Raw genomic sequence first — 21,427 nt, 5'->3', positions numbered from 1 at the left:
AAATCATGTTAACATGCATATTGTTTACTGTATGTCTTGTGGATATATTTTTGAAATAGTGAGTATTTTAGCCTTTACAGATTGGCCCATGTTCATTTCTTACTGCAACCTTGATTTTTGCCTTTGTTTTAAAGAAAAGAAGGTGCAAGTGTTAATCAATATTACTGTATGCCACAAATGCTGTTGATTGAGATTAATTGTACTGAACCCAGAATATTCCTGCAAGCTGTTTTTTTTTAAATCAATAAACAGGATATTTATGTGGCCAAGAAAAACATTTAGTGCATGTTATTATGACATTTGTACATAATACTCTGTGTATCAAATGCAGCGGTATGGTTCCGGAAGTAAAAATCCAATTCATTTTTCCCATATTAACTTATCCTTTAAAGGGGTCATGACATGAGGAATCAAATTTTTCTTAATCATTTGACATGAAAGTGGTCACTGTTCTATAAAAACATACTGTAAGTTTCAGAACTCAAAACTTCCTTCTCACTGCAAAAAGAGCATTTGTTCAAACCAAGCTGCCAAAACAACTCGTTCTTTACTTCCTCCACATTGTGACGTCACACTGTGGTCGACATTTGCATCTGACTGCCTCCACAACAGGACATCAATGCCTACTTTACCTCATCACTTCTGTAAACCTGCCCAGTAGTGGTGAAGAGTGAGATGTCAAGGAGAGCAGCTCAGTCAAGAGCAGAAAGCCAATCATAACAGTGGGCGTGTACTGTCCTCCTGAGACCCGAGAATGACTGCTGAGTGCAACTGCAACTAGTAGCCTCTAATAAAAATTTTTTTAAGCAAATAGTTTTTCTAAAAATTGATGTCCTCATATGGAGACAGTGGGACTAAGTTGTTAAATGTTAAGTAATACTAAGCTATAGAAAGTTAGTATTAGTAATAGTTTTAGAATTATGATTATTTTTTATCAAATTGTTTGTTGTCATTCCAGGAGTGTTGGTTATTCGTGTTTTTAAGACGTTACAGATTACATTACAGTTGATTTTCTGTACATTTCCTTTGGAACAATGTTCATTGCGAAAAGCACAAATAAAAAAAAAAAAACAATAAAAATAAAAATTATTTAAATCAATTTGACTCTTATGTTACAATGAGGCTTTTTTTTCTACTTTGGCAACACAAATGTTATGTTTTCTTTTAGCACAATCAGAAACTGGTATTAATACTTCTGATTTAAAGTTATGGCCAGCATCATCCAATCACTGCCAACCATGTTAAAATAAAATTCATCATTATAAAATTCTGAATCTATGTACTGATTATCATTGTCCCATATCAGTCGAACATGTTGGGTGGCCGAAACATCATCTGCAGCCTGAAACTGAACTTTTGGTCAGATTTTAGGAGTGAATGCACTTGGCTGCATCGGGTGGAAACACTTGATGGTTTGATGGGGGCAGTGGTGGCTAAGCGGTTAAGGCTGTGGGTTACTGACCAGAAGATCGGGTGTTCAAGCCCCAACACCACCAAGACATCACTGAGTTTAATGTCTGTCATTATTGAATGAATTCCAAACACATGAGGCATCACAAATGGCATTAAAGCTGATTTGTGCTTTTCTCAATACACATTGTTCCAAAGCAGCTTTACAGAAAATCAGCTGCAATGTCTGTAATGTCTCAAAAACATGAATAACACTTCTAGAAACATAATAAACAATTTGATTAAAAAAAAATGTGTCTGATTTTCTATAGAGTGGTATTAGTTAAAATTTCACAATTTAGTCCTGTTGTCCAAATATGTGGACATACAATTTTAGGAGAACAATTTGCTTGCTTTTTTTTTTTTTTTTTTTTGCATGTTTATTAGTTGCTACTAGTCTTGTACCTTTATCTCTTTGTCAGATTTTCAAATACTTTTTTGTGGTTGCTTGTTTGATTCATGGCTTAGACCTCTTTTATAAAGGATCTTATAAAATCCCTCCTAAAAAAAATACTTCCGGAACCAAGACGGCTGAAAAAAGTATTTATAGACGTGTGCGCGCTATACAGACAGAGACTTTAGAGTTGAACCTTGGTCCTGGCCTTGCTGACCAGTGAAGTCTTCTCTCCCCTGTTGTCTGACTGGTTCTCTGCTGGTCCACCTGCTACTGGCTGGCTGCTGTTTCCTGCTTGGTTCCCTACTGTATTGGGTACAGGGTGAGCTGAATCACTAAGGTTTCTTAATTGTGGTGATGCAGTTTCTTGAACTGATATCAGTCAGTCAAGGGTCACTGCTGTTGCTCAACTTGCCCTCCAGTTGCCATGGTTACACATACTGATAGCGTTAGCAGAGCCACAGATATAGGCTCTGTAAAATTAAACACAGCTGTGCACACACACTGATCAAATAATAGAGTGCTCTCTTTATATTGGTTTCACACTCACAAACACAGAAGTGTATTAGATTTCAGAGATGGAATTTGCTTGTAAACATTATGTTGTGATGACACTAGTGTAGAGGGAGGACAGTGGAAACATTAACCTACCTTGTATAGAACTTTTTGCTCGCACGCTCTGTTGGAAAATGACAAATAGTAGCTTACAAAGCTTGTAAGACTCGGCAGGAATGAGTCAAGCACTGATCAAACAAGAGGAAAGTCATAGCACAGTAGACCTATGTAGCCTATCGCCAAGTTATTTTCCATTGGTTCATGCATTATAAAGTTGCTATAGTAATTTCATTATGCTATGTGGAAAAATCAAAGAATGTGTATATAAATATCACTTTGAATTATATAACAAAATATCAAACAAAGACATTTATACATTTATAAGCTGACCTATGGCTTAAGTGTACAAATACTTATTTGGGTTACTTTGCATCTGTCATTTATACATCTATATATACACTTATGTCATTTTTTACATATATAGTGAGAGTTTAAGGGGAGTAACCTTGCTTCGGCTCCAAGAATGATCCAAGAATGATCTCTGCTGAGAGCTGCCTGACCACTCAGATGACGTGCCAACTCTCAGTCTCTGCTGTTCAGTATCAGCTGGCAAACAGGGGGCGCTATTGTTGGGCACTTATAAAGAAAAAACAGAAATTTCTCATCAAAAATGTATTTGCTGAGTTCAGTTATTCTGTATGATGCAAGGTTAAATGATGTGTGTGTGTGGGAAGGGGGGGTATGGGTATACTGCACCTTTGTCCATGTTATAAAGGAAAGATACTGCAGTCCTTTCAGGGAGTGGAGGAGTTGAACATTCTTAATGAAACAAAACAGCACAATACACTGTGAGTCTATGTGAGTCTATTTAAAGATGGTTTCAGTGGTCTGCTCATGTGGTGTCAGGGCATGACACCATGCCAATTCAGATGTAAAACATTCAAGTAAAGTTTTTTTTTTAAAGCTTGTTGTATATTAAATTAATGAACTAGAAGGACAATAGCGAAACTTCCTTAAATGTATTTTTAGAAGTTTTAGAACAAAAGTCATAGCCTCTGCACTGCTTTGATTAAAAATGGCCTACTGAGGAATTGAGGTAACAAACATGTATCCTCAGTTTTGCTTAAAAACAAAAAACACTGAGCATAAATTATATCAGACAGAACACATTTTTCAATAAAAATCACAGAGCCACACAAAAGTTTAAGTCCTGGGTGATTTGTTGATTTATGTCAAAATCAGTATCGGCCAAAAAAAAGCAATAATTTGCACTTTTGGACATTGGCCATTGAAAAATTTGAAAACGTTTCAAGAATTTCATGAGGTGGAACTACCATTAAAACTAATAACACAATTAATTTGATTACTCATCTTAAAGGGATAGTTCACCCAACAATTTAAATTCTCTCATCATTTACTCACCCTCATGCCATCCCAGTTATGCAAGACATTATTTCTTCTGCAGAACACAAATCATTTTTTTATTCTGGCGTGGAAGTGGCTTTCACTTTCACATTCAGCCACCTACTGGTTGGGGCTAGTCAAAGGAGCAGATTTAAACTAAAAAAAGGACTTAATTATTGCTCTGATGCTCACTTTCCTACCTATCAAATTGCTTTAGAAGACATGGATTTAATCATTGCAGTTTAATTTATGTCATTTTTTGACCTTGTGAGTTCTGGTCACCATTTACTTGCATTGTAAGGACCAACAGAGCTGAGATATTCATCTTTAAATCTTCATTTGTGTTATGCAGAAGAGAGAAAGTCAGACACATCTGGGATGGAATGAGTGTGAGTAAATGATGAGAGAATTTTCATTTTTAGGTGAACCATATTTCGACACAGCAAAAAAGATTATGAGATTTGTAAAGCTAAAGCGAAGGCTGCTTCAGCCCAAAAGGGACTCCGAATTCAGTTAATGTAAGGAACATTAATTAAGTTAAGAAACCTTACCAATTTATTGTGAGCCAAACAAGAGGTTAAAGAATTCAGTTAATGCGAGTTAAAATATGCTTTGTTTCAATTTATTGTTTATAACTAAGACCAGTTACTCTGAAACATGGATAATATATAGAGACATAGAAAATAAAATTATTTTTTACATTTATTTTAAAGTTGTGTAAGTAATTGTCAGTGATTTGAAACAAGGTAACATAAAAAGCACAATAACCAAACTACCAGTATCGGCAGATGCTCTTCTAAATAATCAGATATCGGTATTGGCACAGAAATGTTGTATCAGTGAATCCCTAGTTGTTTTGGTAACAGTTTTATACTTGCAGTATATTGCTTTTAGATGTTAGGAATTCCTTGAAAATGACTTCTTGGAAAAACAGAGCTTGTGAGACTATATTTATAGAATCTTATGATTATATGTATGTATTTACTTACATTAGTAAACAAATATACATAAAATATAGTATATATCTGTAAATAATTATAAATATATAAATATACAGTTGAAGTCAAAAGTTTACATACACTTAGATAATTAAAACAATTTTTTTAACTACTCCACAGATTTAATATAAGCAAACTAGACTTTTGGCAAGTCATTTAGGACATCATCTTTGTCCATGACACAAGAAATGTTTCCAACAATTGTTTACAGAAAGATTGTTTCACTTTTAATTGACTATATCACAATTCCAGTGGGCTATAAGTTTACATACACTAAGTTAACTGTGCCTTTAAGCAGCTTGGAAAATTCCAGAAAATCATTAGACAATTAGCCAATTATCTTCTGATATGAGGGGTACTGAATTGGAGGTGCACCTGTGGATGTATTTTAAGGCCTACCTTTGCTTGACATCATGGGAAAATCAAAAGAAATCAGTCAAGACCTCAGAAAAAAAATTGTGGACTTCCACAAATCTGGTTCATCCTTGGGAGCAATTTCTAAACACCTGAAGGTACCACGTTCATCTGTACAAACAATAGTACACAAGTTTAAACACCATGGGACTATGCAGCCATCGTGCCGCTCAGGAAGGAGACACATTCTGTCTCCTATAGATGAACGTAGTTTGGTGTGAAAAGTGCAAATCAATCCCAGAACAACAGCAAAGGACCTTGTGAAGATGCTGGAGGAAACAGGTAGACAAGTATCTATATCCACAGCAAAACAAGTCCTATAGCGACATAACCTGAAAGGCTGCTCAGCAAGGAAGAAGCCACTGCTCCAAAACCTCCATAAAAAAGCCATACTACAGTTTGCAAGTGCACATGGGGACAAATATCTTACTTTTTGGAGAAATGTCCTCTGGTCTGATGAAACAAATATTGAACTTTTTGGCCATAATGACCACCATTATATTTGGAGGAAAAACGGTGAGGCTTGCAAGCCGAAGAACACCATCCCAACTGTGAAGCATGGGGGTGGCAGCATCATGTTGTGGGGGTGCTTTGCTGCAGAAGGAACTGGTGCGCTTCACAAAATAGATGGAACCATGAGGAAGGAAAATTAAGTGTATATATTGAAGCAACATCTCAAGACATCAGTCAGGAAGTTAAAGCTTGGTCGCAAATGGGTCTTCCAAATGGACAATGACCCCAAGCATACCTCCAAAGTTTTGGCAAAATGGCTTAAGAACAACAAAGTCAAGGTATTGGAGTGGCCATCACAAAGCCCTGACCTCAATCCGATGGGCAAAACTGAAAAAGCGTGTGCGAGCAAGGAGGCTTACAAACCAGACTCCAGAGCAACCTGAGTTACACCAGTTTTGTATGGAGGAATGGGCCAGCATTCCAGCAACTTATTGCGAGAAGCTTGTGGAAATCTACTCAAAATATTTGACCCAAGTTAAACAATTTAAAGGCAATGCAACCAAATACTAACAAAGTGTATGTAAACTTCTGACCCACTGGGAATGTGATGAAAGAAATCAAAGATGAAGTAAATAATTCTCTGCTATTATTCTGACATTTCACATTCTTATAATAAAGTAGTGATCCTAACTGCCTGAAGACAGGGATTGTTTTCTATGATTAAATGTCAGGAATTGTGAATAACTGAGTTTAAATGTATTTGGCTAAGGTGAATGTAAACTTCTAACTTCAACTGTAAGTACTATATAAATATAAATGTAAATATTACTTATATTTATACTTATCTCATAATTATAGTAATCTTCATGAGAAAGTGAATATATCATGAATTCTGTGTGGACAAATTTGAATTATAGTACCAGTCAGCAGAATTTTATCCCCAAAAATCTAGACTAAAAAACAAATGCATCACTGTAAGTAGATGCATTTTAGCATTGCATTAAATACTGGGGCTTTGCTTTTATTTCCGATTGGTGACATAATCCAGCAAAACATACCAGTGTATGACTGTAACTGTGGACTCCTGCAGAGTGCATTCTGACATGACTAAATACGTATCTTGCAAAGAGAGCTGAACTTTTACTATGCACTATTCTCCTGTTTTCTTGGAATGTGTAAGTGAGTCTTACCCTGTGGATGTTTGTGCAGTAGGGGTGGAGGGGTGTGACTTGTGATTGGAAAAGGGCATAATGGAATAGATGATGAGGCTGCAAAACAAGGAAGTTTTCAGCACTATTCTGATCCAGAGTAGCCAAGATAAATGTCCTAATAGTGTGCTTTGGTGCATAATCTTATCTCAGAAATATCTGATTTTTTTTTTTTTTTTTTTTCTAAATTTACAGATAGATATATACTTGACTGACATACCAGGAAGTGACATTCTGAGTTTTAAGCTCTGAAAGAAAGAAAGGAAAAAAGCCTGTTAGTTTTCATTTTAGTTAACATTATAAATATATTTTGTGTTGTATATTATGTTCTTATTTTCAAATTGAAGAAGCCTTTTAGGGAATAATGTTTTTTTTTTTGTACTTTTATTTTAAGAATGTTTTGATACTCTGATGCTGCATAGCTACAATAGCTTCTTACTAACTTCTTATAACTTATCCTAAGATCTTTCTTATTTTAATTTTCCTTAAATCTGGGCCCTGGTTATTGGTTTACACTACACAACATGGCCAAATGTATGTGAACACCTAAACACCAAAACAATATGTTCTTGTTGTCCATTTAATCTAAAAAACATGAGCATTAATAGGGCGTTTTTCTTCCCTTTGCAGATATAACAGTTTTCCACTAAATGTTGGGGCATCGGTGAGGACAGGCACTGATGTTGCACGATGATGCCTGGCTCGCAATTTATCCCAAAGGTGTTGAATAGGGTTTAATTCTGTTCTTTGTGCAGGCCCATCAAGCTCTCCCATCCCAGACTTAGTATACCATTTTACTGGAGCATACTACTGGTGCCACACTGAAAGTCACTGAAGTTTTTTGTTTGGCCCATTTTACTATAAATGTTTGTCTAAGGAAATTGCAGTGTGTATGCTTGATTTAATGCACCTGTTAGTAATTTGCTCTGTATTTATTCAAACAGATCCTTATTAGTTGAAATATGAACAGGTAAGCTACAACACACCTTGCTCCTGGACCAGGATCGCTTCAAATCTGTCTGAGCCTCAGATGCCTTCCCAGACCATTCTAAAGATTTCCCGACTCTCATTACAGCATCCTGTGGTTTTTCCAGGGTTGCACTTTTTACCAGATCTGTATGAACAAAAAGCAGAATTAGATACAGTACCAGAATGTGTTTCTAGGAAGTTATTTAATTAATTCCTTTACATCACCCATTCCCAGTGTTGCCGTACCCTCATCAGTGGCCAATTCAAAGGACTCTGGAGTTCTCTCGGGCAGTGGGGGTACAGGTGAGGGGGGTTTATCTTTTTGCAGAAAGAGGAACATTTACAGCTGCTGTCCACTGAAGACCACTACAATATTTTTAAATAACTTTTGAGCAATCTATTTTGAGATGTTTGGTCTGATTATTGCTTACCTTTGTTGACACTTTCAAAGTCTGAACTGGTTGGGATGACTAATGTCAACAGCTCACTGGTTTTACTGATATCTGGGAACAGAAGACCACATATTAAAAATGTTTTACCACTAAAGTAAGACTCCAGTCATATTAGTAGTCTAATAAAAGCCATTTACATTTACAGTGAGCCGGGCTGCCTCATGGGGTCCGACATGTTGAGATCACATGACCAGCCAAATATTAAAACAAAGAAATCTCAGTAATCCACCTATTCTCAGAAACTTTCACTCAAAAAATAAATTAATCATGGCTAAATGTGAATTGCACATTTCTACAATAACTACGTTTCCAAACAAGTTGCGAATTTAATTTATGCGGGAAACACAGTTCTGGGAGAGCTATGTGTGTGCGTTCCTCCATTTTATGACTTTGCCGGACTGATCTATAATCAGGGTTGGGAGGGTTACTTTTGAAATGTATTCCACTACAGATTACAGATTACAGATGCTGTTAAATGTCATTTGTAATGTATTCCGTTAGATTACTCAAGGTCAGTAACTTATTCTAAATACTTTGGATTACTCCTTCAGCACTGGTAGATTTTTTCTCTTGTTTTGACTAAAAAAACTCTGCCAGTACAGTAAGACAATTTACACATGTTAAAAATATATTCTCTGAAAAACATAAATATCTTATGCAGTGTTGTTTCTGATCAAACTAATCTTGTTTTAAGGATTTTTAGATATTTTGACAGGAAAACAATACAAAAATTATTATCAAGAATAAGATTTTTTCCCTAATATCAAATTTCTTACTAGAAAAAATTAATTATGATCTAACCTGAATTTTTGTGATACAAAATGTGATGGTGTCTGTAACATCTGCATGTAAAATGGCTAGAAATAGCATTTTAGCTTAGCATAAACTGACAATTTACACAAGGTTTATTTCTATTTCTTCTGCTCCAAACTTACTTCAAACTTCTCTGTCTGTATCATATCATAAGAAAGTGTTTCACCGCTGTTCAAATGCACTTTGGATTGCATCATTTATATGAATAAAGGTTTTCGATCTGAAAGGTCTAAATATTAAATGAAACAAATGACAATAAAATGCAAGGTAATCTCTTCAGTAAACAAAATGCTTTTTGAATGTAACTAAATTCTAATTACCAATGATTTAAATTGTAACTGTAGAAGAATACAGTTACTTATATTTTTTGTATTTTAAATATGTAATCCCGTTACATGTATTCCGTTACTTCCCAACACTGTCTATAATATAGTTTTCAAAAGTATCAATAAACCAGCTCTTTGGCACAGATCAAGTTTGTATTTGACTTATTTGCAGTGCAAACTCTGTAGGCTTTAGACTTTCAGGACACCGTTATTTCAGTATGACCAGAGCAACATTTCAAATTATTGGCCCACTGGTTAGTCCAGTTACTAATTATACAGTCACAAGAATTTTTTGATGCACATTTTGTATTTCGAATAAATTCAATAGGAGATTATTCGGTAAATATAATAGTTTATGCGCATTTGTTCTTATCGAATAAAAATGTATCCACCACAAGCTAGCATATAAGTTATTTATGCTCATTTGGTCATTTAATTAGCATCATTGTGTTTCCATCCTGCAGTTTTTATGCAATATCCCAAAATGCACATAAAAATACATGGATGAAAACCCAGCTAATGGCAATGATAACTGAAAACTGCTCTTGCTTCTGCATAATGCTGTATCCACAATGCTAGGTTTCAGTACATTTCCAAGAGGACTGTCATATCACCCAGTGAACTTTTAATTTTCAGTGCATATACAAGGGCTGCAACTATATTTGAATAGGTTTATGGCTTGAAATGTCAGTAGACAGAGGTGAGAACAGTAAATGGTAAATCAAGTAAATTACTGGCACTTTAAAAACTCTAGGTTGGACCAACCGTTGTTTTCATCAGCCAGAATAAAAGACTCTGGGGTTCGCTTGGGCAAAGGAGGAGGAAAGTTCTCATTCGATGCAGGCGTACTTATGCCTGAAAACAAATTGAAACACAAATTGATCATGATTCAACTAAATCATTGTTGAGAAAACCAATTGCACAGGTATCTGCAACTTGATTGTTTTTGAGGTTTTCATACCTTTTTTATTGCAGTCATGTTTTGGAAGTTCTAAAGCCTGATTATTAAGAACTAAACTAGGTATTGTGAAACAAGAGCTCTCCATCCATGTTCCATGGGCTGTAGACTCTATAACACTGGGACTTTCACCAGTTGATGGAGACTCAGGACCAAAATATGGATCTTCCACAGTAAAACAGAGACTGCTGGGAATAACAGGGTTGAGGTGTTCAGCAACAAGTCTAAGATCTTGGTTCTCTACCCACTCTACATGCTTCAGACTTGGCTTCAGCTCTTGTACTAGGCTGATGGGATAATTTGAACATGCAGCTTGGGAAGGATCAATTTTGTGGCTGGTGAATGGCTCAGTTCTTTGAGTTCCATAGATCGTGAAGTTTGTTTGAGAAGCCTGTGTTATGAATGAAGTCTGGTCTTCTTTAATCTGTGCCCATTCACTCATTGTATTAAGTGTGTCTGCGGGAATATATCTGATGGAAACGCCCACTGGGTTGAGTGGTGGAAAATGAGGCTGTGGCCAAGAAGTGACTTTCTGAGTAATGTGATTGCAGTCATCCATAGGAATGTTCTTTTCACAATTCCTATTAGAATGATAAAAACAACCAAATTAACAGATTTTATTATGAGGCATAATGATCAAGAATTATAATCAACATTTTGGTCTTAATTTCCATACAAATATTTAAACATTCTTATTAAACAAGATATGTTTTATAAATTCTCTGGGAATTCTGTTTGGAGACAATAATGAGACAGAAATTACAGGCTTCAGTTCTATATAATCTGGATTAATAGCATTCAAAGCACAGGTTTCCTCTTACCTGTGTTCAGTCTGAAGCAACACTCGGAAGTCTGTCCCAGTTTCTAAATCTGGTTCGCTGAAATCTGAGAGCTCACTCTCTCTGCTTGTGTGGATAGGGGAGGGCGAAGCTGGGACCTATTTTGATCATAAAATTTATTGAAATCCAAATTTCCAACCAATAACTGCAACACAGCAAAAGTGTGAGCAAATGCTCTGGCTATGACTTTCAATGTGTCATAATTGGAAAGCTAAATCAGTGGGAAATACTGAGGCTAATGTATATGAATTATGTAATTATATATGCATGCTGAGTAATAATGGTGCATTATTTAACCTCTTGGTTTGATTCATCCATTGCAACCAAATATCTCTCAAACAGCAATTTAATGGTCCTGTACACCAACTCATATTGTTCCTAACAGGGAGAGAGGAAAGGCAAATGAAGAAAGCTCTATGGAATTATTGGATGTAATTCTTATTAAAACAGTACATTTGGGCAGAAAATATTGAATGACTTGTCCCTTGCTATTACTAGTAAGATATAGGGACATTCTCATTCCAGAGAGCATCTGATTGGACAAAAATGTATACTGTATGCACCCCTGAGTGCAAAGTGAGTCATCAGTATTTTCGGTCCATTTTCCCAGAAGAGAATATATCTACAGAAAGTTGGTCTTTTAGGTGTACATTAACATACAGATGACATGCTTGATGGTCTCTTTGAGTTGAAACTGAGTTGGTTACCTTAGTCTGAACCACAGAGGTCCGCTGTGTACGCATTTCCTTTACCAGATCAAAGATGCTGAAATTTTCTGGTATCATCTAAACAAGAGCAAATCAGATCAACATCCTGTCAGGATAAAGAGCATCATCTGAAATGACCAAAGATCAGCCATGCAACACTAAGTGGTGCAAGTTGACAGGTTCTTTTACTTGTTATCTGTTAGCCAATCGGCTCGCATGGTGTAAGCTGATTGGTCCTTTGAAATGTAATCGGGAGGCCAAACAACTTTTCTCTTTTGTATTGTAATCGTCTTTTTTGGTCTAACATTTAAATGACTCAGATATGCAGATTAGCTGGTTCTATGCAGCGTTTCTCTGTAAACACTATTTGCTCACGTGGTTTCCTTCTATCAGTTTGCACGGTAAGGTCTGCTCTTGGCCATGACACATTGAAGTGCGTCTTTAACAAAGTCAGCCTTTGCTTCTTACCTGTCTCTTCAGTAGATTCCAGGTATAGTCAATGGCACACAATGCACCTGTTCTTCCACAGCCTGCACTGCAAATCCCCAAAGAGTCCCAAGAAGATAAGCCAGAGTCAATACACAATGCTCTTTTAACAATACAATAGCTAGAATTGACAGACTGTGTGGCATTTAATGCATACAACAGTATATTGCACTGCGGATTATCTTTCTGAACAGTCAAATCTTTTAGTCAAAATCTTTCAATGTCTCTAGAAGCGTGACTGTATTTCTTGTGGATTTTTTCTAATATTGTGATACTGAAGGCAGAACTTGAGGCCTATAAAATAGGGTTCTAATACTAATTGTATTTCCTTTTTCAATTATCTGCTCTAACACGTGGAAAGTCACTTGTGGCAAAACTGCCATTGGAGCCTGTAGGCAAAATAGCAGAATAGTATTGTATTAATTTAAATGAATGGTCTAAAGCTAAGTCAGGGTAGATAATTGGTTGAGGGATGTCTAAACAAATATATTTTAAGTTATTATATAAATTATAGTCAAATCAAGATCGTAAAATTTGGCTGGCAAACAAAGAAAGCAACATACAATATTTTTATTTATTTTTGAGTCTGGACTTTGCACATTAAGCTACTTTTTAAAGTCATGTAAAATTGATAAACAATCAAAAGAATAAATAAAAAAATTAATTTCTAAATTATGCTAGCAGATTATAATTAATTATTAAGCAAATATATTGTGTATTCTAGGAGAGTTTTTCATTGTACCATTATCTGTCATTATAACTTTGTGTTACGCAGTAGAACATATGAGTTTTGTGTTGTTTGCTTGTTGTTGGTCAACCACCTACACATTTCCTTTAACAAAATGGTGGTGGGGTCTTTAAACAAAGATTTTTTTCTTTCCAACCAGAGAGCACTGTGTATGGTGAGCTTCCGTTTCCATGGTTCATGTATGTTTCTGACCACCAAAAACTTTCCATCATGGACACAATTATTACCTCTGGTCTACTGATTAGACCTCAACTGCAAGTATTACCCAAATCGTTCATCGGCAGCTTATTTAAATGTTGAAGGTATTCACCTGCAATGAATGCAGATAGGAAGGTCCTCATGATCCTGGTAAATGCGCATGTCTTGCAGCAGCTGCAAGACTGCTGGAATGGAGTCAGGTATTCCATGATCTGGCCAGTTCACATAGTGCAGCTGCTTCAGGGTCCGGGACTCCTGGATATAGTCAGTGTTATATGTTTATCTAATAACTGGGTTTTACAGTCATAAAACCTTCATATTTATCAGTCCAGTTAAGTCAAAAGACACTTACTTTTTTAAATGTCACCTTCAGTGTCCTTGTCAAATATTCTTCCTTATTGTCATCAGACTCCTAGAAAAGATCAAACATATACATGGAATGCTCATCAGATTATTAATGTGCAGAAATTATTTTGGATTATTACATGGCTCTCTGGAATAGGATACAATATGGGGTAAAAGCCTTTTCTAATTGTTATTTTCTTCCAAAACACAAAGTAGCAACAAATACTGCCACAACCGTTTCATAAACACCTGTTTGTCACTATGCACCCCAATATTTTCCTAATCCATTCGATCTTCAAATATATTGTCAAAAGGCTGATTTTTAACACATTTTCTAAAATTTGATATTTTTAAAAAGCTTGCAGATTTATGTAGCTAATGAAAATCATGTATTTTGTGATGAAAAACGTATTTGACATTTTAAAATTTTCAAGTAACTATCCAATAAATGAAAGTGTGGTATTTGGTGTAAAAATGACCCCTTGGAAAAGCACATTTTCCTGACCAATGCCTTTAGCCCCATTGTACCCCACATGATTCTGATTGGTCAATTGTGGCATTGAGTGGTCAAATATTAGTTGCATCCTGCAACATACTGCATCACTCTGCAGTCTACGCAAGTTAGAATTTCTAACTGGCTCAAAACTCAAAAATGTTAGATGACTGTAGTAAAAACTGTAAAAAAAAAAAAAGGTCACTCTGAAGTATAAGAAACCAAAGAGTTCATGCTCTCATACTTCCATGGCATGCATATCACTCCATGATCTTGCTCCTTTCATATTGTATCAACAAGTTCTATTAACGAATTGGCGGCGTCTTGCGACTATATTTGCTGATTGTAGTAAAACTGTATTAATTTTAATATATTATACAGAATTGTTATAAAACCATTGATAAAACAGCTTGAAACTTTAGAGACCCCAGGGAAAAGAAACACGTGATATGAGAGTGAAGCAGTCATGTGTGTTTCCGCAACTGCTTTCGGGACCTTGAAAAATGTATAACGTGCGAGTAAGGGCAGCCGGTAGACTTTCTGGTGCCCCCCTAGGGTAAGATGGTGCCCCCTTAGGGAGTTGGTGCCCTACACAGACTGCGTAGTCTGCTTATAGGGAGGTCTCTAGGCCCAAATCAAAGGAGGTTGTATATATTTAATTGTATTTATGCAGTATATATAATAAATGTTTTGCTTTCAGTATATCTGTCATTTATGTTAATAAAAATTACATCCCATTTTGGAGAATCTGTCACATCTGTCTTGTGGGCAGGGCTCTGCCGAACTTAAGAGAGCCCTTGTGATGGATACTAGTGAAATTTGTATTGTCCCTTTATTCCTTTGGTTTGCACAAATTTTTATCCCTGTACAGTAGCTGGATGTAAATGTAATTTAAACACTTTGCACACAATGGGACAGTGGTGCTCGGCCATTCTGCAAGCTTCATATTGTATCTATTTAAACTTATTGGAGCTCATTTCTTTAATTGTTTTTATTCTTTTACTAAATAATATGACATTTCTTGTGATCAATCGTTTTAATTAAGAAATAAGTGTAGTTTGATGCAACACTTGACACTTTCACTATGGCTGATGATGATACAAGCAGGTAGAATTGAACTAAGGCATTGGCTGGCATACTGAATGTCAATTGCTAATGAAAACATTTCATTGCGTATTGTGTGTGTATGGTGATAGACATGATCCCCAGGGAGACACGTGGTTCTCTGATGCCCTCGCTGCACATGCATGTGTATATCGTCCACCTAAACAGCGGCACCCCTTACCAAAAATGTGTTCCTGATGCAAGGACAGGAAGTGTGGTGTAAGTGAGGGAGGAAGCGGTTCTTACATAGTGTATGGTAAAGGGCTCACACACAAAAACGGTGTCCTTTGACACTGGCCAGTAACGCTCACATTTTTTCTGAAAGAAAGAAGAAAAGCAGCATTCAATTTAAACCAATCTCTTTAGATGTGTCTAGTAGTTAATGCTATGAGTGGGTCAGACTGGCCACAGGGAGAACTGGGACTTTTCCTGGTGGGCCGGCCATAAAACGGGGCCGAACGGGCTGAACGTCCAGGTTTTTATTTCAAGTCCAGGGCCGATTTCTCTTCCCAGTCCACGCCTGGCTATGAGCTTTATATTCTAAATCAAGAATGTATTGCAGCACTATAGCTCAAAAGTTACTAAACATTGGGAGCTAAAAAAAAATAAAAAATTTTAAATGTCACGCTGGTACTTTGAATTTCTTCACCATTCTGACGCAAAAAGGATGTGGTTAATGCAAATATTCACTTTAAGACAGAGTGACTCTCAATATTTCCCCCTAGCAAGGTTTCTACACTCTGTCAGTTACAACTTACCCTTCCCATTTCAAACTCTCGGCAAGCCATAACAATAACCTGCAGAGAGAGATATTGAACAAACGTTTTCAAACATTCTTTTAAAGATGGCTCATTTAATAAGTTGCACCTGTCAAATGGTCATAGGCTGCACAGTGAAGAGCTCACCTGCACGTTGTATTCCCACAGCATCCTCCAGAAGTCAAGTACAGTATTTGGCAGTGGGCCCTGTGTGGCAATGTATGCCTTTGTGCCCAACACCCCCTGCAATATATAAAGAACAGAAGCAACAGTCAATGCTTGTAGCATCTTTAAAATAGTTACAGCATTGTGTCAACAACCATTTAAAAGTTTCGACACCTACTCATTCTTTACTATTACTATTTCCACAATTTTTAAAAATAGTAAAGTCTTCACAACTATGAAATATATCGGAATAATTGAATAACCAAAAAATTATAATAATACTAAGCAAATCAAAACTATCTTTTATTTTAGCTTCTTTCAAATTCGCCACCTTTGGCATTTACAGCTCTTCACACTCTGGATATTTTCTCAAACAACTTCATGAGGTAGCCATTTAGTTAGCTGAGGGATCTTTTTTTAATAGTATTGATAGAGTTCCCATGTATGCTGGGCACTTGTTGGCTACATTTCCTTCATAATCCAGTCCAACTGTTTTTGATTCAAATTAGAATTTTGTATAGAAATTCATCCATGGGCATCACTGTATATTTGTCTACAAAACACTCCTTATCTGGAGGTCTAATACATTCTCATGGGTAAAGTGTGGATGTTGAGTTTATCAGAATAAATTGTAAATCGGGAGTACAGCAGGAGGAGGGGTGGGAAATCGGGAGAAACCCGGTAAAATCGTGAGTGTTGGCAGGTATAATTTAGACCAAAAGGTTTTAGATGTCATGAAAAGCATTCATTCAGTTAAGTGTGTCCAAACCTTTGACTGGCAGAGTATGTTATTGGATATTGTTTATATTATGTGTAATTTAATGATTTCTTTCCTGTGTCTTTCATCCAAATTTGCAGATTTATCATGAAACGGTCTGACAGAACCTGCTTACCTTAATGAAACTAGCATTGATGTAGTCTGTGTCATGTTTGGATGTAATGAGGGTGAGCTTCACTCTGCTGTGATCAACTGTGAGGAAAATAAAGCATCTTCAGCACTTTCAGAGACTCGCTACTGTATACTAATCTTCACAATCATCACATTTCTGGCTTCTTTTTTTTTTAACGAGTGCATAATTATTTCACCACATTCATTGCATTGTAATCAGTCACATCGTTTGCCAACCATGTTTGTGTCTGTCACTTTATAGAACATCATTAAAGCATTTCTCATCAGAATTATTTACAGAAAATGATAACCCTGAATTCCAGTTTGCTTAATATACATGGCCAAAATACCTATTGAATCTTATATTGTTAAAATGGTATAGTACAGTATAGTATAGTAAAGTATAGCATAGTGTAGTATAGCATAGTGTTACACTGATTCTTGAGACAAAAGAGAAAACTAAAAAGGTTCTTATCAGAAATATCCAATTTCATGTGATGTTGAATTCTCACAATTATGACATTACATTATCTCGTCCTTAAGCCTCCTGTCCTCAGACCTTAACTCAGGACTTCACATACTCTAGATCAAAATGTACATTTAGGGGTCATGAAATGCATTTTCTATTATTTTTGTTTTGTTTCTATTATATGTTTTTTGAGGCTTTAAATATTAGTTAAGATATGTTTTTGCACAAAAAACAGTCACATATATGTAAATCATTTTCATTTTCCACCCTCATTCTGCCCGCGACCCTGTACACAGGATAAGCGGTTGACGATGGATGGATGGATGGATGGATGGACCCTCATTCTGACCCTCTGTCAGAAATGCCCAGTTTTAGTGACTGCTTCTCCTTTAAGTAAACACCAACTGTTATAATTGGTTCTTGACTGACCTGCTCTCTCCTCACCATCCCACTGATACTGGGCTACTGGGCAGGGTTACGGAAGTGATATGATAAATTAGTCGTTGATGTGTTGTTGTGGAGGCAGTCAGGTGCAAATGTTGACAAACAGTGTGACGTCACAATGTGGAGGAAGAACAAGTGGTTTTGGCAGCTTGTTTTGAACAAATGCTCTTTTTGCAGTGAGAAGGAGGTTTTGAGTTCTGAAACTTACAGTATGTTTTTATAGAACAATGACCTCTTTTATGTCAAAGAATTAAGAAAAATTTGATATATGAGAAATAAAAATATACATTTTATAATAAATATTTCTATACCTTTAAAATCTACTCTACAGTATGTCTTGACTGAAGGAAGAGGTTCATTTAAAAATATACCTCTTTTATAAGATTTCAAAGATGTGTTCCTTTTTTTTTTTGTCAACGTCATCAAATATTTATGAAAACATTTTAAAAATAAGGCAAAAGTTTGACAAGTTCACACGGGCTCTGGTAAGATGTTTTACTAGTTTATGATTGCATAGGACAGTGTAGGGTAGGATAGAATAGAATAGTAAAGTATAATATGTAGTAAAATGTCATACTCACAAGGTACAATGTCTTTGTATCTGTTCTTCTTCACGTTATCTTGTTTGTCTGCAGCTGTGGAGGAGTACGTTTTCTCCGCACGATACTTGGTAGACTGCCACTTCAGTTTCTGTTTTGACCATGTTACATAAGATTCAGTTATCAAACTGTGCTTTCAATCTTCTGTATTCTTTTGGCTTAGTTTTATTTTCAGTTAATAGTATACTGACGGTTGCTAAAGCAAAGTTTGTGGCACAGGTGCTCAAAGCAAGGAGGAGGCGGGAGCTGGCTGAACAGTAAACATAAAGTTTACTGGTAAACCTAAAACCAACATAAACAAACATGCAGCGCAGCCAGGTACATCTCTCTCTTATACTCTTATCTCACTCTCCAGCTGATCAGCTGATTCAGTGCGGCCATGCTCCATCAAGGCCTGGCCATGCCTTCCTCCTCATCACAAAGTTACTTTCTAAAACACTCTTCATGGAAAGAGTTTTTCTGCTCAACAAATTAAAAATGTATGTTTTCTTCTTGTTCATACACTCAGCCTACTACACATTTCTGTGGAGTGAAAACAATCCTCCCACAAATGCAAGCAACAGATCCACACACGCACACAGCAATCTTCAAATACACATAACAGATCCACACACACCAATCCATAAATGCACGTAACAGATCCACACACAGCCATCCACAAATGCACGTAACAGATCCACACACACCAATCCATAAATGCACGTAACAGATCCACACACAGCCATCCACAAATGCACGTAACAGATCCACACACACCAATCCACAAATGCACGTAACAGATCCACACACACCAATCCATAAATGCACGTAACAGATCCACACACAGCCATCCACAAATGCACGTAACAGATCCACACACACCAATCCATAAATGCACGTAACAGATCCACACACAGCCATCCACAAATGCATGTAATAGATCCACACACACCAATCCACAAATGCACGTAACAGATCCACACACACCAATCCATAAATGCACGTAACAGATCCACACACAGCCATCCACAAATGCACGTAATAGATCCACACACACCAATCCACAAATGCACGTAACAGATCCACACACAGCCATCCACAAATGCACGTAACAGATCCACACACAGCCATCCACATATGCACATATCAGACCCACACAAAGCCTTCCATAAATGCACGTAACAGATCCTCAGGGATTTGGGTGGTTTACAAGGACTTTTTTTAAGGTTACAAACTGGTATTATGCTATAAATGTGGTTTATGAGGACATTTCTAGGGTCCCCATAATTCAAATCACATAACATACTAAACAATTTTTTTTGAACATGTAAACACGTAAAAATGCAGAACTTTCTTTGTGAGGGTTAGGTTTAGGGGTAGCATTAGGGGATAAAATCTGTAGTTCGTACTGTATAAAAATCATCATGTGGATATTATTTATATATATATATATATATATATATATATATATATATATATATATACAGTATCTCACAAATGTGAGTACACATTTTTGTAAATATTTGATTATATCTTTTCATGTGACAACACTGAAGAAATGACACTTTGCTACAATGTAAAGTAGTGATTGTACAGCTTGTATAACATTGTAAATTTGCTGTCCCCTCAAAATAACTCAACACACTGCCATTCATGTCTAAACCACTGGCAATAAAAGTGAGTACACCCCTAAGTGAAAATGTCCAAATTGGGCCCAAAGTGTCAATATTTTGTGTGGCCACCATTATTTTCCAGTACTGCTTTAACCCTCTTGGGCATGAAGTTCACCAGAGCTTCACAGGTTGCCACTGGAGTCCTCTTCCACTCCTCCATGACGACATCAATGAGCTGGTGGATGTTAGAGACCTTGTGCTCTTCCACCTTCCATGTGAGGATGCCCCACAGATGATCAATAGGGTTTAGGTCTGGAGACATGCTTGGCATGACTCTCAGCTTCTTTAGCAAGGCAGTCTTGGAGGTGTGTTTTGGGTCGTTATCATGCTGGAATACTGTCCTGTGGCCCAGTCTCCAAAGGGAGGGGATCATGCTCTGCTTTAGTATGTCACAGTACATGTTAGCATTCATGGTTCCCTCAATGAAATGTAGCTCCCCAGTGCCGGGAGCACTCATGCAGCCTCCGGACCATGACGCTCCCACCACCATGCTTGACTGTAGGCAAGCTTATTATAGCCTAGGCCATCTTTAAGTAGAGCAACAATTCCTTTTTCAGATCCTCAGAGTGTTCTTTGCCATGAGGTGCCATGTTGAACTTCCAGTGACCAGTATGAGGCAGTGTTAGAGCGATGACACCAAATTTAACACACCTGCTCCCCATTCACACCTGAGACCTTGTAACACTAACGAGTCACATGACACAGGGGAGGGAAAATGGCTAATTGGGCCCAATTTTACATTTTCACGTAGGGGTGTACTCACTTTTGTTGCCAGCGGTTTAGACATTAATGGCTGTGTGTTGATTTATTTTGAGGGGACAGCACATTTACACTGTTATACAAGCTATACACTCACTATTTACATTGTAGCAAAGTGTCATTTCTTCAGTGTTTTGACATGAAAAGGTATAATCAAATATTTACAAAAATGTGAGGAGTGTACTATATATATATATATCAGCTCTGTGGATGAGAGACAGATCAATATTAAGTCCTTGGATTTTTTTTTTACTATAAATCTCCACTTTAACTTTCAGATTTGAAAGTAAAACTAAACACCTACAGATGTGAAAGTGTGGACTTACACCGATCAGTCACAACATTAAAACCACCTTCCTAATATTGTGAAGGTCCTCCT

General features: G+C 36.6%; 1 protein-coding gene across 1 annotated transcript in view; it reads right to left on the bottom strand.

Moving 5' to 3' along the window:
• LOC127628457 (tyrosine-protein phosphatase non-receptor type 22-like) overlaps positions 1-21,427 on the bottom strand; it is a 29,878-nt gene that overhangs the window by 1,439 nt on the left and 7,012 nt on the right. The window contains exons 2-23 of the mRNA XM_052105206.1: positions 18,620-18,728; positions 17,130-17,206; positions 16,219-16,314; positions 16,072-16,110; positions 15,560-15,631; positions 13,724-13,783; positions 13,484-13,626; positions 12,408-12,474; positions 11,940-12,017; positions 11,530-11,610; positions 11,215-11,330; positions 10,397-10,974; positions 10,201-10,290; positions 8,276-8,347; positions 8,091-8,162; positions 7,862-7,989; positions 7,096-7,123; positions 6,858-6,935; positions 3,155-3,217; positions 2,904-3,034; positions 2,495-2,522; positions 2,040-2,149 (exon numbers count right to left, since the gene is read on the bottom strand). Coding sequence (XP_051961166.1) covers positions 2,040-2,149; positions 2,495-2,522; positions 2,904-3,034; positions 3,155-3,217; positions 6,858-6,935; positions 7,096-7,123; positions 7,862-7,989; positions 8,091-8,162; positions 8,276-8,347; positions 10,201-10,290; positions 10,397-10,974; positions 11,215-11,330; positions 11,530-11,610; positions 11,940-12,017; positions 12,408-12,474; positions 13,484-13,626; positions 13,724-13,783; positions 15,560-15,631; positions 16,072-16,110; positions 16,219-16,314; positions 17,130-17,206; positions 18,620-18,728 — 2,316 coding nt within the window. The remainder of the gene's footprint in view (positions 1-2,039; positions 2,150-2,494; positions 2,523-2,903; positions 3,035-3,154; positions 3,218-6,857; positions 6,936-7,095; positions 7,124-7,861; positions 7,990-8,090; positions 8,163-8,275; positions 8,348-10,200; positions 10,291-10,396; positions 10,975-11,214; positions 11,331-11,529; positions 11,611-11,939; positions 12,018-12,407; positions 12,475-13,483; positions 13,627-13,723; positions 13,784-15,559; positions 15,632-16,071; positions 16,111-16,218; positions 16,315-17,129; positions 17,207-18,619; positions 18,729-21,427) is intronic.

Source organism: Xyrauchen texanus, chromosome 35, assembly GCF_025860055.1.
Source record: "Xyrauchen texanus isolate HMW12.3.18 chromosome 35, RBS_HiC_50CHRs, whole genome shotgun sequence".
In the NCBI taxonomy this organism is placed as follows: domain Eukaryota; kingdom Metazoa; phylum Chordata; class Actinopteri; order Cypriniformes; family Catostomidae; genus Xyrauchen; species Xyrauchen texanus.
This window is presented reverse-complemented; position numbering and strand designations above follow the sequence as displayed.